The 16,427-nt window shown below is 39.9% G+C and overlaps 3 protein-coding genes across 3 annotated transcripts in view; 1 reads left to right on the top strand and 2 right to left on the bottom strand.

Annotated features, from left to right (window-relative positions):
- The window catches only part of dtl (denticleless E3 ubiquitin protein ligase homolog (Drosophila)), a 168,827-nt gene that overhangs the window by 59,005 nt on the left and 93,395 nt on the right, over nt 1–16,427 (bottom strand). The gene's annotated exons all lie outside the window — the stretch shown is intronic.
- Nucleotides 1–16,427, top strand: part of ints7 (integrator complex subunit 7) — a 57,968-nt gene that overhangs the window by 25,407 nt on the left and 16,134 nt on the right. The window contains exons 7-12 of the mRNA XM_041213765.1: nt 822–944; nt 2,599–2,716; nt 4,700–4,831; nt 7,747–7,844; nt 13,111–13,350; nt 14,270–14,407. Coding sequence (XP_041069699.1) covers nt 822–944; nt 2,599–2,716; nt 4,700–4,831; nt 7,747–7,844; nt 13,111–13,350; nt 14,270–14,407 — 849 coding nt within the window. The remainder of the gene's footprint in view (nt 1–821; nt 945–2,598; nt 2,717–4,699; nt 4,832–7,746; nt 7,845–13,110; nt 13,351–14,269; nt 14,408–16,427) is intronic.
- Nucleotides 3,197–16,427, bottom strand: part of lpgat1 (lysophosphatidylglycerol acyltransferase 1) — a 183,112-nt gene continuing 169,881 nt past the window's right edge. The window contains exon 8 of the mRNA XM_041213823.1: nt 3,197–3,500. Within this exon, the coding sequence (XP_041069757.1) occupies nt 3,239–3,500 (262 nt within the window). The 3' untranslated portion in view covers nt 3,197–3,238. The remainder of the gene's footprint in view (nt 3,501–16,427) is intronic.

Genomic DNA, 16,427 nt, shown 5'->3' with positions numbered 1-16,427 from the left:
GTCTAGGATGAAAGGGGAAAAATATATTTAAGGAAAGATGTTGTCTTGAGGTGGCTGTGTGGAGGAGATGTCCTGGGACCAGCGCTGTGCTGAGAAAAGTTGTGAATTTGAAGTATCCATCCAGTTTCAAGCCAGAAAAGTCTTTGTTTCCAGAAGGCAATCTGTTTCTGAACTTACTTTGGATTTCCACAGCAGAGTGGAAGAGAATGAGAATCACCTGGTGTACTTTATTAAAGTAACATCAGTTTTTGCCTTGGGTGATATGACTGGATTTTTATGGCTAAAAATCTGTAAGGGAGCTGTTGCCAAGTAGTTTACTTGTGTGTTCTGACCAGGTGGTTTTTTTGATGAATATTTTGTCAGACCGTTTCAACTGTGTAATTTTAATCTTCTGTGTTTAACTTTTTTTTTCATCTTATTAATAAATCTTCTAATTTTAAATTCCTAAAAGTGTTACTAGGATTCTATGTTTCTGGGGTCAATAGTTTTCCCCTTGTGTTCAAAATACAAAGCAAAAAAATAGTTATGATCAGCAAGACAAGTTTCCCTCTGGAATTTTGCTTGCTCAGTGAATAACATCGGCTGCAGTTGTAACAAAACAAGGACCCAAATAAGCTTTTGTTTTACACAAGGGTTTTGGTGATTTTATGAAGAATAAAGTATCATTGTCAAAATAGGTGTTGTATTCAAACTTTCCTTAGAATTGATTTTGATGTACACTTTTTTTTTAAAAAGTGTGTATTAGGATTGAAACTTCAGTACATTGTAGGCTCTGCTAATTTGATCTGTCTTCTGTCACACTTTACCTGTGTGTTGAACAGATTCAACTTTTGCTGCAATATTTGAAAGAAGACCCCAGAAAAGCTGTAAAGAGACTTTCTGTTCAGGATCTGAAATTGTTGGCTAATAAGACACCACACATGTGGAGCAGAGATAACATTCAGGTATTTTCAGATTAAATCCAGACACGAATACTGAGAAATGGTTGACTGGATTAATTTGTCATGATTTTTTAAGGAGTGCTTAAGCAAATTGGGTTACAGCTTTATACATGTATTGCTCCATCCTTTTCACTAGATAGTCCTTTTTAAAGTTATTCTCAAAATTCTTTGTTAACATGGTGTGTGCTTCAACTAATGATGCCATTAGTGTGAGAGCTCTTCATGAATTGCTGTACTTTTTCTTGATCTGAGTTTCAAACCATTGGTTCTCTCCTTCTTGGTCATGTTCAATGTCTGTGTCAAGGAGTAACAGCAAGTGCTCATTGGTGTGTCCCAATACTAATGCGGACCAGCTATGAAGAAGCACCTTGGAAATAATGCTCTGTCTTTTCCTCTTTCGCTCATATGTGCAGCTCAAACATACTACCTTAGCGACCATAGTTTTACATGAAATTCAATAAGCCCATTTTATTCTAACTAATTAAACTTTTTTGTGATATTACCTCTCCAACACTTTTGATGTCTCTGGGTTGTTAGATTGTTCACAAGAATCATACAGCACAGAAGAAGGCCATTTGGCCCTTTTGTGCCTGTGCTGGCTCTTTTGAAAGCTACTGTTGAATATTTTACACCACCTTTCAGGCAGTGCATTCCAGATCATCATAACTCACTGTGTAAAGTAATTTCTCCTCATCTCATCTCTTCCGCATTATTGGTGGCAGAGCTTTCAACTACCTCAGTTGCACTCTCTTGAGCTCCCTATTTAAACCTCACCACTTCTTCACCTTTTAAAAACCTCCAAATACCATAGGTTTGACCAAGTTTTTGGTTACCTATTCTAATCTGAATCTTCCAGGCTTCATGTTTGTATTCCTATGGCTATTTCTTCATGTGAAAGGTACTTCATAAATGCAAGCTGTTGTTCCATGTAACAATTTTTACAGCTTGTGTCACTAAGGGTCTTTAGGTTTGCTGCCTGATGGAATATTACCAGCAGTACAGTTGCAGAAGTGTTTGGAGTGTTTGTTCAATGTGTGTAATGATTTAAATTATTTCAATAATATTTACTCTTATAAATAATAACTATTTAATGTTTAACAAGTTAAAGGACACAATGTCATAGGTTAGGTTTGGATGAAGGAGGATCCTTCAGCCTATTTGATCACATCCTTCCAAAATGCCAAATCTATTGTCTTATTATCATATCTTATAATCGGGGAGGCGGTGGCATAGTGGTATTATCACTGGACTAATATTCCAGAGACCCTGGGTAATTCTCTGGGGACCCCACTTCGAATTCTGCCATGACAGATGGTGAAATTTGAATTCAATAAAAATCTGAAATTAAAAAAGTCTGAAACAATTGCCAATTGTTATAAAAACCCATCTGGTTCACGAATGTCCCTTAGGGAAGGACATTTGCTTTCCTTACCTGGTCTGGCCTACATGTGACTCCAAACTCACAATGTGGCTGACACTTAAATGCCCTCTGAACAAGGGCAGTTAGGGATGGGCAATAATTACTGGCCTAGCCGGCAACGCCCACATCCAATGAACAAACGAATAAAAAAATTCCAACTGTTTATGGAATGACTTGTCTTCAACCACTCTTCTTGGCTAAGTAATGATAGCTTGTTTTTTTCTCTCCCCTGTCAAGTCACTGTGTGAATGTGCCCTACAGAGCCCTTATGACAGCTTGAAATTGGGTACACTTTCTGTTTTGTCCACACTCTCAGGAACTATAGCTATGAAACAGTACTACTATGGTTCACAAGGTAAGGCCAGTGAAATTTTTAACTTCTTATTGTTAGTGATTTTAATCAGGTGTGTGAAATTACCTTCTTGTGGTGCAGTTCTGAGTAGATTGTTTTCTGAAGCTAGAATTGTGGCAAAGGAAACTTCCTTTTGATGCATAGTACTAATGGGTAGGTCAGATTGGATCATATTTCCTGAAGCATGCCTTCCAAACAGTTCAATCCCAGTTCATTTGAGTTGCATAGGCTGAGATGGATGACAGTCTCAGATAGTCAGGTAGTGAAGGCTAGAACAAGAGCCTAATCTTTACATACTTATAAACTTTTATTTACCGAGACACTTTCCAAACATGCACCTCTAAACCCACCAATCATAGTTTCCGTCCGTTATTTGTTTTTTTTTAAAGTTTTCTATAATTTATTGATTTACTATGAGACCCAATATACAGAGGTAATCAGTACAGTAGAAGCCATGAGCCTGGAAGCAAATTTGCAATCCAGCCCATCTGTACTCAATTTCTTGCAAACACTTGGTCCATTCCTCTAGTCTTCCCTCCAATTTTGAGCGGTGATCTTGCCAATAGGAGACACATTCCATGTGAGCCCAGTCTGCTTTGCAACATAACTCCAATCTGCAACACAGAATGCTAATCCTCCCACAAGGATAGCATTGCCATACTTGTCATGAAAATCAGGACCAGTCTTCTGATGAGCTTGTCTTATTTCAACTTGATGAATGCTCCGACCAGCCAGGGAATGCAGACTCTTGGTCAAAGGCTGCACCTCCACTGTGCGCCTGTTTACCCTTCAGGAAAACAAAATGGTATTTGTAGGAGCATAAGTGAATCCCCAGTTTGAATACCATCAAACACTCAGTATACAATTCAAGGTCAGAACTCTACTGTTGGTCTGAATGATCTTGGACTAGGCAGCGGGAAAATCGGCATGTCTTGTCCACCTTATATTTTGCAATTCTTTGTGGAAGCTGTGTGTTGACGATGGCAAGCATGCAACCAGTGTGTTAAAGGTCATTGTCTCAGCTCATGAACACAGACTGGGGGCCTGTTGGCATCATTGCTGGAGATCAACTGCATTGGGTGCAACTTTTACTCCGGGATCAGTTGTGGCCCAAGGGGGGAGAAAAATAAAAGTTTGCATATATATAGTAGTGCCTTTCACAACTTTGGTATCCCCCAAAGTGCTCTACCGCCAGTGATGTATTTTAGAAGTGTAGCCTCTGTTATAATGTGGGAAACGCGGCAGCTAATTTGCACACTGCAAGCTTCCGTAAAAAACATGATGATAATCAGCTAATTTATTTTATTGATGCTGATTGAAGGATAAATGTTGCCGGGCAATAACTCCCCTGCTGTTCAACATAGTGCCATGTGGTCTTTTAAATCCATCTGAGAGATTAGATGGGGCCTGGGTTTAACATCTCTACTAAAAGACGACAACTCCAACAGCGCAGCACTCGCTCAATACTGACACTCCATGTCAGCTTATGAAAGCAATGAGGAAGGAAGTGAAACAATTTTGGAGGGGATAATGTTTCTTCACTGATACTGTTTTAAAATGATTATTAACATCTGTCTGGGTAGTTAATGAATCCAGGACCTCTCTGTGTTACTCAAATGAGTGCTCTATCCACTTGAGATATTTTTGCACCTTTAATCAGGAACTACATAATTACAGCACATATATATTTAATAGCTTACAGCACCCAGTTTAAGAAAATTCTGTGTGGGAGTCCAGCTGTATGTTAAAATGTCACTGAAATTGGCAATCTACTCTATTTGTAAAATTAGTATTTGATAGTTAAACTGTTGTGAATTTGTTTCTGGACTGGAACTGGCAAAAGTGATTCTAGGATTAAACCAAAAGCCCTTAACCTTATTTTTATTCCATCCTTTGTAAATGCATGATTGGACTGCCTGATTTGTATGCTGTGCGATTGAAATATGAATGCAGCTAATGATATTTGCATTTCTCCTTGTTTAAAAGGAAACAGTACTGCTCCAATACGTCCTGATGACTTGATAAAACTTGTACAAGAGTGCTGTTACCATAGCAACAGTGCAATTGCAGCCCACAGTGTTACTGTTCTGACAAACGTAGCTTCCTGCTTAGAGAAAGGTAATCTTTGAAAAACAAATGCTAGAGGTTATGTTGCTCTAGATTGATTGCAAGAATTTTGCAAGGTCTTTGTGCCAAATCTAGGTGGAATAATTATTTTAGCTCTTAATAATACAACACTGGAGAAAAGAAAACAAATATACCTCCCCTCCATTCATGGAATCATCAATTGAAGAAGTTCAGAAAATCATTCAGGGATCTAAATTAGAAGCAAATTCATTGGCAAAGTGGTTTATAATGATTAGGACCTATAAATATTTATAATATGTTTACAGTGAAAAGTGGACAAAATTTAGATTTTGTACTTTATCAAATGTGTGGACAGGAGGAAAGAACCCCAATCCATCAATGCTGACAACCCAAGTGAGATGTCATGGTTTTGATATGACTGGGATAAATTCTGCATTGAATACTCTGTTTATATTGCAGATCTGGTGTAAGATTATTAACAAAAGCATTGTATTTGTATTAATATTTACAATAAAAGCTGAAATATCACTATTGAAGGTGGACAAATGGTGCTTTAATCCTGCCCATAATTTTAATATGCTTTGATTGCTTGCCTTAAAATTTTGTACGGACAAATAGGCTCAAACGATGGAAGTTACAGGCAGATGCAGCCCTAACAGCCATCTATTTAAATAACCTATCATGGAGCTTATTTAAATTTCTAGCTCCATGAGTCATTGGCACTCTAAAAACTATAAATAAACGTGAACCAACATGCAGCTTCACCTCTTAAGTGTCAATAATAGGAATGTGCTTTAAAGTTCTTGCAATCATTTGATTTTAAAATGTATTATTTGGTTACTAGTAAATCCGATTATAAAGAACCTCTTTGAAGAAAATAAATAAAATAAACAAATTATTTAAAGTATATTTATTCATTATTTTTAGCTTTACATTTAACAATTTATGTTCATATTGTTAACAGTTAAGCTCGTAATTTAAAAATATGGATTTTGATTCAAATTTTTTATTGAAAGAATCAATAATTTACTTCTTTTTGTTTATAAAAGGAATGGATGAAAGGGTACAAGTGAGCAAAACTAGACCTAGGACTGAGCCTGAACTGGGGATAATGGAAAGCCCATACTTTAACCATGGGAAGACACCTGGATAGAAAGCAGTAGGTAGAGCAGGATCAAATTGAGTGGAAGACACTACAATCAGATTTGATATTAAGAGGCATTGTCTAGCTCTGGGTCTTGGATCTGCATATTGCGTCTGAAAATTTATAACCTGGCTGCTCTGATACATTGCATTAGTCACTCGACACTTCTGAGGTCTTTGTGTACGAGTTGACTCAGTAGCTGGTGAATTGCAGTTCTTTGGTTTAGATAGAGCAACTGAGTTCTGACTATGAAGTATCTAGGATGGGTATTCCACAGTCAGGGATGTTCTTGAATCTTACTGGTGTGTAGTCAGGAATTGTGTGTAAGATGGTGGGGAGGAGGGGAAAGGGGGAGAACTGGAGCAAAGAAAAGATGAGATAGAGAGGCTTGTAAATTTTTATTTTATTCTAGAACCCTTTCTTATTCTGTTATAAAATTTATTTTTAGCTGTATAGGCTGAGTGTCAAACTGTTGAGTTCAAGTGTGCATGTGACTTGAGGGGTAGAATTAAAATTGTGCAAGGTTTTGCACAGAATGATCTTTGAATAATGACGGTAGGTAATTGCAGTAGAAAGGAGAAAAGCAAACTTAAATCCTAACCAGTGAAGGGGAAGAAAATTGATCAGTAGCTTGATGAACACCAGAAATGTTGGTCTGAAGTTATGCTGTCCTTGAGTATTTTAGAGACAAAATTTGATTCACACAGGTAAATAAATTTAAACAAATATAACATAATTGAGTAAAGAAAAAATATACTTAATGCCTCTCTTTGTGACATAATTGACAATATTTTAATTTGAGTGTTAGGTATCAGATGACTATTATATCAGAAGAACACGCATGAAGATGGGGGCCCCATGAGTTTGAACTTTGTCTTTTTACCTCTTGGACCTGGTTTATAATTCGTTGTGTTGACCTTATAATCACTTACATTTACTTTGTGCTGTTAGTCTTAAACAGCCAGAGGTGCATCATTACAATTTCCATATATCACCTAACATCCTTTCCATAAATTGAGGCCAAAATAGCATTGGGTGATGTTGAGTGATCTTCAGTGGTTTCAAAATGAAAACTAGTCAACAAGAAGCAACAACATGTACTAAAAGTGATAATCTGTATTCTGCTCATCAATAGTCCAACTTTATATGTTGTAGCTATTTCTTGTTCAATGTTTTTTTAAAGTATAAACTGAATTGATGTTTTGAAGTGCCCAATACTATGCTGCACAAAGTCACACTTTTATTCACGTGAATGGAAAAAATTGTTTTTTGGCCAAAAAGCTGTCCAAACAGTAGCATAGTCACATGTTATACACTTGACTGAGAAAATTGGTCACATGCATGTTAAGCTTAATTTATATTGCCCATTATTTTGGGTATTAATAAAATGGTATCATCCAGTCATTGTAGAAAATTTTACTTGTAGTTAGAATATGTTCATCTGCGTCCTGTCAACATTACAGTTGGCTCTTCCACTACGACCTGCCAAAAAAAAAATGCTACTTCAACTGGCCAAATCAAATATGTAATTATGAAGTCCTTTCCTTGGTGCAGCTGTAGATATTATAACTGTGACTGAGCTATTGACTTGAATTTGCTGGGGATAAGAACATCTTCTGTTTTGCTTCTGTCAATATCACTATTTCAAAAAAGAGAAATCACTTAGTCAGTATTAGCACTAGACTTTTACAGTTCCCAAACTCCTACACTTGGCCTTGGATTCGCTGCTTACCTGTGGGGGTAGAATAATATTTAGCTACCATCCCAGATACTTTATTTTGATCATGTTTGCTGCTTGCAGATTTTTTGTCTTTGGAACAAGATGCAGTTTCTGCCCTGCAGTCTATCCTAGTTCTTTGCAGCCAAGAAAATGGTGTAGGAGCACAGAATGCTTTAAAGGTAAGGAATAATTTGCTCATGCATGGGTGAGATGGATCATATGAGAGTTCCATTACCATAGAAGGGTTACTTTTGCCATGCCCAGGATATTGATGCAGTACATTCCCTTTAGTTTGAGTGTGGTGGCCAAAAAGGAAGAATTATAAAACAAATGTTTTTTTTTGTTTTAATGCACTTTTTCTCAGATCAGCGCTGTTTGAAATTAAAGCTAGAGTTCTGCAGTATATTTTAATTAAACACACTGACAGGCCTCAATAAAGTACAGCCCTTGTTCAGTCCGTTTTCAGACTGTGTTATCCTTCAATGGAGGATGTGCACCTCTTTTCTCCTTAACAGAATATATTACTGTGGCTGAGAGGGCACATTGGGTGGCCTGATATCAGGATGCTGCAAATGCTGATTTTAGTAGGAATCGCTAGTTTTATTTTTTGCCCCTCCTTTACACCCTGACTTAAGTTTCACTAAAATAGATAAACTGCTGGGACTATAATGAGAGTCACTTCTTGCCGAGTCCTGATTAAAGTCTGCGCCACTGACAACGTTATCTGCCTGCTTCAGTCGCAGCTACATCATTGCAAAAGAATAAAAGGGGCAGGAAGCATGTTGAAAATTGAAAAATAACAGTTTCCTCTGGGAAGTGGGTCAAGAACCAGAGGGCATAGATTTAAAATGATTGGTAAAAGCGGGAAATTAGGAGAACAATCATCTCAAGAGAATTGGTATGATCTGGAATGCACTTCCTGAAAGGATGGTGGTATCTGATTCCATAGGAATTTTCAAAATGCAATTGGGCATGTACTTGAAGAGAAATAAAAACATAAAATGTTGGGAATACATAACAGGTCTGGCAGCACCTGTGGAGAGAGAAACAGAGTTAAAATTTTATATCTTATGACCATTCATCAGAACTGGGACAGCTCCATTCAGTCCACAAGCATAACCACCAGCTTCCAGTCACCTGTCATTTTAATTCTCTACATTGTTCCCACTCTGACCGTTGTGTCCTTCCCCTGCTACAGTGTTCCAACGAAGCTTACTGTCAGCTTGAAGAATAACCCCATATCTTTCGATTGGACATTTTACAGCCTTCTGAACTGGACATTGAGTTTAACAGTTCTGGATCATAATCTCTTCCCCCATTTTTTTCATGTTTATTTGTTGTTTTTCTCTTTTTAATGTACTTTCCATTTGTTACAACAGCTGTCCTGCTTTTCACACCTCCTCTGGACACATGTTTTATCATTTAATCTCTCCTGCCCCTCACATCCTATCAAAGACCTTCCATTTTTAACTTTTTCCAGTTCTGATAAAAGGTTACAGATCTGAAGCGTTAACTGTTTCTCTCATCACCAATGCTACCAGACCTGTTGAGTATATGCAGCATTTTCTGTTTTTATTTCAGTTATCCAGCATTTGAAGTATCTTGCTTGTGTACTTAAGGATTAATTTGCAGAGCTATGGAGAAAAGACTGGGATGTGCTAATAAATTGGCAGCTTTTTTGAAAGGCCGGGACAGGTATGACTGGACAAATTGCCTCCTTCTGTGCTGCATGATTCTATTAAGTGAAAAAGAAGAAAAAATGGGAAAGGGCAACGATGTGAAAGGGAAGCAGTAGGAAATAATTTTAATAATAGACTAAGATGTAATGCACAAGTGTTTTCACATTATGAACTATAAATATGAACCTAGATCAACCTCCAACCCTTCATTGTTTGAGAAAAACGTTTTTTCTAATTTTGCTGCCATCCATCCACTAACTACAGCTGAATGAATTGGCCAACTTGCTCTGAGCCCCTCAGCATGCCACTGTAAACTGCCTATCGGAGGGAATATAAGATCATCCTGGGGAAGGCACACCTTCCATTCGTCCTGCTATCTTTCCTGCTCTATCTGACTGCACTTATCATTTTAATGTACATGAGATTGAGAGGTCAGTGTTGTGATAAATCACTGAACATCATTGTACACTTTTCCCTTTGTCATTTTTGAAATATGTAGGCAACTAGAGTTGTAATGTTTTGACAATGTTTCGGTGCTCAAAAGATCATCATTATACTGTGATTTAGTGTCATTAAGATATTAAATTTTTCTGAATTTGCTTATAAATCTGTCCCCTTTTTTACTGCTGGTCCCATTTATGAAGACCGAGTATGTAGAACTCATTAGCATTTCACAATGTAAACATCTGTGGTATGTACTGGTTTATCTAATGCACAAATCACTCCACATAACTCAGTGTCTCCACTTGTTCCCCACTTTTTTTTTGGTGCCCTCTGTCTTTTGTCTTCTCTTGCAGTCAGCTCTTTCTCCATTTTCACCTCTCTCTTTCCCCATGCCCCTTTTCTTGCACTCCCTCTTTCCCCCTCGCTCTCTATCCATGCTCTCCTTTCCACCGGTTCTCCTTTCCCCCTTCGCCTCCTGAATCCTCCTGCAGAAAACTGGAGCCTGATTGAGTGTCTCAAAATTCTGACAGTCACTGGGCTTGCAACTCCACCCCCTTCTAGGGAATGAGGAATTTAATTGTGAAGCAGTATCCTAGTTTGCAAGTGAAGTGAATACTATGAAGGGAGGAACAGGGAGGTCAAGACTAGTAGAAGTGAGCAAGTAGAGCGCATCGAGGAACCAGGTGTTGGGAGCTAATGAACAGGAAAACTGGGACCAGGAGGTAGGGACAAGGAAGTGGAACCTTCCAGGACTCGGAAGAAGGGAATGGAGATGCTCAGGCTAGGAGGGAGAAAACAATGAGGTCGGTGCCTACCTTGGGCTTGCAAGTACAGAACAAGGAACTTGAAGAAAGCAAGCAGAGACTGAAAGGCAGTAGCAAAATACAACCCCCTCCCTCTTTCTCCCCCCCACCCCTTGCCCCCGCCCACAGTTAATATAAATATAGGACAAAGTCTGAAAATTATTCTGTAAATATTCACAGCAGATGTATACTTGAAGATATTACTGCCCCAAAGCCCAGTGCATGCTGTAACCTGTAAGCCTGATTATTTCGGATGGTGTGGTTTCCCTTCCCCGCCAACTCTCTTTGCTCCCCAGCTATTACACGCTCGAATGAGCGTCAGTTGGCTGCAGGCAGGACTTCTGCTTCTCACTTGGGAGGAAGTCCCACATTAGAGAGCTGCCAGCCAATCTGATTGGCTAGGGAGGGAAGGGAATCCAGCAGCCACTAGCCCTTAAGGGAATGAGCGCCCAAAGTCAGAAGGGGGCTTCTGATGGAGGTGCACCCCCCTTTCCTGCTTGACGCCTAAGCCCGTTCATTTTCAAGCTTCCCCCATGCCAGTTAAATCCTCCCGCCAGCCTAAAATTTGAGACTAGGCAGGAAATGGCCCTCAAGTAGCCAATAATTGGCTGCTTAAGGGCCTAAATTAAGGCAAGGGCCTGTCCGTAGCCTTGTTCATTGTAAAATATCTGCCTGGTTGGGGCGGGCAGGAACCCAGAGAGAATCCCATTCCTTCAATTCCAGCGACTCCCCGAAGACTTAAAAACCCTGTAGCAGGTGTGTATGAAATTCAGGCCATAGTTTTTTTTTAAGTATTACTATTGAAATTGGTGCAGCCTTGAGTATTGAGCCCTGATTTTATGCTTGCATTGATAGGTGGCTATATTTTGTTATAGTGTTCAAGGTCTCAGCCTCACTATGTGGTCCCACTCAAGCAGGAAGTAGCAAAATCTATGACTGGGAGCTAGTGCTTTCAAATCCAGGGCCTGGCAGATAAGTCAAAGGCTTGTGCTGGGCAGGGGCCAGCTGGCTGGACAGGTGAGGCAGCCTGAAATTGCAGGGTCTGCCCTGTTAACAATGTAACTGAGACATTGGGCCGCACCTTCCAAGTTCCCCAGTGTCGGATTGAGTGGCTACCTCAAAGATGGGCTGTGAAAACTCTTTTGGAACTTCACCGGTAAGGGTTTGGCACAGCAATTGCCCAGAAGCGCAAACTTCCCCTGAGCAATTGCCCTTTGCTGGGAACCATCTGAAAATGCAATTTAAATTGTAAGGTGGTTCCGGCAGGATTATATGAATAGTTACTCAGAACAAGTTAGAAGAATAAAATTTCTTCTAACTTCTGGGTAACTATTGCAAAGACCCAGACTGAACCCCCAGGGGACTCCCCCCACACCATGACTAACAGTATTCCCCAGCCCTCCATAGGAGTCCCTCGCACCCCCCCTCCCCCAGCAATCACACACACCCCAGACGTATTCCGACACCACTACCACACACACACACCCCCCCCCACCCCAAGCCCCGGCTACTGCTGTAAAAAAAAAGGGAGCTTATCCTCCTTCACTTTGACTCTGCCGGACTTCACACTGGGCCTCGAGGGCAGCTGTGCTGCCTGGATCTCACCCGGCCTGAGTCAGAAGGTCAGGCGAGGCGGGTACAGAAGAAAATCCACGCCGGTAATTGGACACAGAGTGGCAATCCAACGCTGATTGCCACTCCAAGGAAATGAGCAAGTTTGAAGGACATGGATGGTTTGGATTAGAAGATATATACCTAGATGTACAATTAGACTGAAACAGTTGGAAGCTAACCTAAAACTCAAGAATTACTGAAACCTTACAGTACCTGACAATAACATTTTCTCAGTACATGGTGAAACACTAATTATTTCGAGCCCCATATTTATGGGGCTATGGGAATGAATGATAGACTGAAGGACACGACAAGGCCTGGGACATGGAGGTCCTGCTGAAGTTAATAGCAATATCTCATCATTTTGGATCTGTTTCCCATCCGGCAACCAGAGAAAAATCCAGCAGTAGGGAGTTGCAGCTGGAGACTCGGGGACGATGCGTGGGAGTTGGTGGGGAGGGATGTTGTCGATCACGACTTGGTGTGAAAAGATCAGCTATCACGCTAGGTGGCAGCGTAAGGTCGAACATCATGGTGGCAGTGCCGGAGGATCTGGCATGGTGCCAGTTGGGTGCTGGGGAAAGTCAGACTTTGCTGCAAAAGCAGACATGCATGGCAGTTTAGTGTCACGTTTTTGCACTTCTGACGCATTAACCATCTCTGGTCCATCATGGGGTTGGCGGGATAATAATGTTTTTGTTGCTGTCATTTTTTAATACTATATATCAGTGCCATATTTTTCGAATTATTCTATAAAGTTTGGCTTTTTCTGATGTTGTAATAAGCCGGGTGTCTGTGCTCTTGGTGTCTTCGTTGGTACTTGTGGAATCCTAAAGTGTTTCTTTGAAATCAGTGGATTCATAGATTTGATATGCTCAAATGTTGTCTTTTTTCCTCTTGTACAGACTGCATTTACTTGCATGGTAAAGCTGATGCGTAGTCGCCCACACCTGAGTCAGCCAGTGGTTGAATCTCTGCTGACCCAACTACATAGTGCACAGGACACCGCTCGTATTCCAATGTGCCATTGCCTTGCAGCTATAGCAGTGCAGTTGCCTGTCTTGGGAGAAGGGATGCTAAGCGAACTAATGGAGTTGTATAAAATGATTGGATCTTCATCGACAGACAAACAGCAAGAACTTCTGGTAAAAAATCTCCATATTTATTTAATGAGGATCGTGCATTTGAATGAAAGGTACATGAGTACTTCAGAGTCTGGTGTTACTGATTTGTACAAGAAAGTAGTCCATTGACTGTATAGCATTGACAAGTAGAATTGCTTGGGAGAATCATAACATTTTACTACATAGAAAGAGGCCATTCAGCCCAGTGCATCTATGCCAGCTCTCAATCACACCTGATCAAATATACTTAATGATTCACACAGACCACAGCTATTAATTTGTCATTCATAATTTGCTTTTTTACAAATCTATGTTTTTCTAAGAGAACATTTCATCCTATGCTGTGGACTCGAGGTTTACTTGCCAATGATGTTAGCTGACTGCCTTTAATTACCTGAATTATTACCTTTGGTGAATCAAGCCATAAAGCCTATGTATTTTTAAGGTATTAAAAAAAATTAGGATTTGTTAAAATTATTTTAAAATACTAGCTTAAGTAAAAAATTTTTTAAACTCAATCGATCATTATTCCTTTGAAAAGTGACACAATCCTTTGATATGCAACTCATTAATTTGACAAATGAATATGAAATTTTTCTTTACCAAAGAAAATTTGTATTTTGCCTCCAGTAATTTCATTTCATAGTGTCACTCCAAAATACAAAATTGTTTAAAAATGTTATTTTCTCAAAAAATAGCCACATTGTGTTTATGCCCTTGGTTTTGTTTATGAAATTGCCATTGCAAAGTGACACCAAAACTAAATTGACTTGTATTCTGATTACTTACAATTCAGCTCTTGGTCAATTTGTTATTGGCTCAAATTATGTTTGATTATGGCCCTGTATAACACCTTAGGATGTTTTATAACATTAAAGACACTTTATAAATATAAGTTGTTTAAATTTATTTTCAGTATTTTTGCTTCTTTGCCTGCCAGGTAGCATTGGCTACAGTCATTTTTGTAGCCAATCAGAAAACCTTGTCCTCTGAAGTCAAAAGCGTCATAAAACAACAATTGGAAAATGTCGCCAATGGCTGGACGGTTTATAGAATTGCCCGACAGGCATCCAGAATGGTGAGTATTTTATGAATGAATTATAGCTAAACACTAAGCAAGTATTGCTAATATGTCAAAACCTGAGGTTTGTGAGGAACATCCTAAAAGTAACTTGGAAACTGGAGCATGATGTCTTCCTTTTTAAAGGTTTTTCCCTCATCATTATTCTCTGCCTAGTGAAAACACCCAGGGTTATTTCAGACTCTGCTAAGGAGTACATGCGAGCTGGATGGACTATTAGATTCTCTGTCATTGAGGATGTTTACTGGTTGTGTTCAAACAGGCACGAGTGGAAGCAAACATAGGCAGTCTTCTTGTATCCCCTTCCTTAAATGTAACCCCTGTGATTTTTTCCAAAACCTCCACCTTTGTCCACAATCCCCCCCTCCACCTCTGAAAAGCATCCCATTATCCACCAATAAATAGGGGCCATAAGGTGCAGTTAACAGGTGAATGTGAAAGTAAGCAAAGGAGCAGGAGGTGGATTCTTTTAGTGACCCATCCCTAACCTCCCTTTCCTCTTTGAGCTACGAGAGCATATTGGCCTGTATCTTCTGAGGAGTGGAACTACTAATCCTCTCGGACTTGCCCGACTCAATATTTCTCCGCATCTCTTGCTGGGTCTTCCGAGCCTGACTTTTCCAGAAATGCGGAGCACAGCGTCCCTCAAAGAGCTCCGTTGCAGTAGGGTAGAGTTGGGGGGCTGGTGGTGGGGGGAGGACAGGACGAGAGATTCTCCCTTTTTGCGGCACTGACTACCTTACGGTGAGTTTAAAATTCGAGTTTGAATGTTAGTGAATGAGTTAGTGGATAAATGAGTGAATGGGTAGGGTGTTAGGGTGGGTGTGACAGGTGGGTAGGAAGTGGTCAGGGAGTGTGGGGGTGGTTAGGGCTTGAGCAGTAATAGTCAGGGCATGAGGGGGTTGGCACATGTGGTTGTGGGTCAATTCTGGAATTACCCAGGAGTTAGACAAGGTCATTTTCTATCTAACATTTCCTGAGTAAGTAAATTGGAACTGTCCAAAGTCTCTGCCTCCAGCTCCGAGTTAGAGACTTTCGCAGAGAGTCGCAGGAAGCATGGGAATTGCCTGTCAGAAGTTAAAATGGCCTGGGTGATTCCCATGTAGGGTCCCTACATGCATCTCTAGTCGTGTGTCCAGTCTCTGATGATCTGGAAACTGGAAGGCTTGGGCCATTGTTTCACAGTTGTGTATGCTTAAATCTCGCTTGCAATTCACTATTTGAACCTCTCTTGTCTGGTTTCTGCCCTGCTGATAACATAATGATTGCCCTGACCAAAATCACAAATTTTACCATGTGACTGCAACAACAGTGCGTTATACCACCTTATCACCGTCCACACCCCTGCAGCATTTGACAGGTTCAACTGTGCTGTTCTCCATTACCCTGTAACACCTCTGTGCCATTTTCTAAGTCTATTGAACAACCCCGGCATGTTTTCATTCTTCCCTCTGAAAGTGACCACTACAGCCCAGCAATGTTTCTCTTTGATTCTGCATTGTCAGCTCTGGCACTTTGCTCAACCATGTCAATCATCTGCATGCTGTCAGGCTGCCCAACTTCATGTCCGAGTGATTATCTACTTCCTCTGCCTCTTCACAGTGGAGGAAGAGGATAACCAATCAGATATTTTAAGGAAGAAATAATTAGTCAAGGACCGGAACTGCAAGTAAAGAATATTAGCAAAAATCATGGCACTTAAAAGGTCAACAAATTCCCACGGCCAGATGGTTTCCACCCCAGGATTTTAAAGGAAGTAGTTGAAATTGCAGGTGCTTTAGCCAGAATCTTTCAAAGCATTCTAAATTCAGGAATTGTATTTTAATATTGAAAAATATCAAAGTTCCATACTTAAGAAAGGTGAGAGAAAAAACAAGAAAAATATAGATTTGTTAGTCTAGCAGCTGTTGTGGGAAAGTTATTGGGACCTATAATTAAGAACAGAGTGAGTGACCCTTGAAGAAATTTGAACTGATGAGAGAGCCAACAAAAAGGATTTGTAAAGGTAGGTCATGTC

The sequence above is a fragment of the Carcharodon carcharias genome, chromosome 2, assembly GCF_017639515.1.
Source record: "Carcharodon carcharias isolate sCarCar2 chromosome 2, sCarCar2.pri, whole genome shotgun sequence".
NCBI classification, from domain to species: Eukaryota; Metazoa; Chordata; class Chondrichthyes; order Lamniformes; family Lamnidae; genus Carcharodon; species Carcharodon carcharias.
Note: the sequence above shows the minus strand (reverse complement) of the source record. Positions and strands in the feature narration are given on the sequence as shown.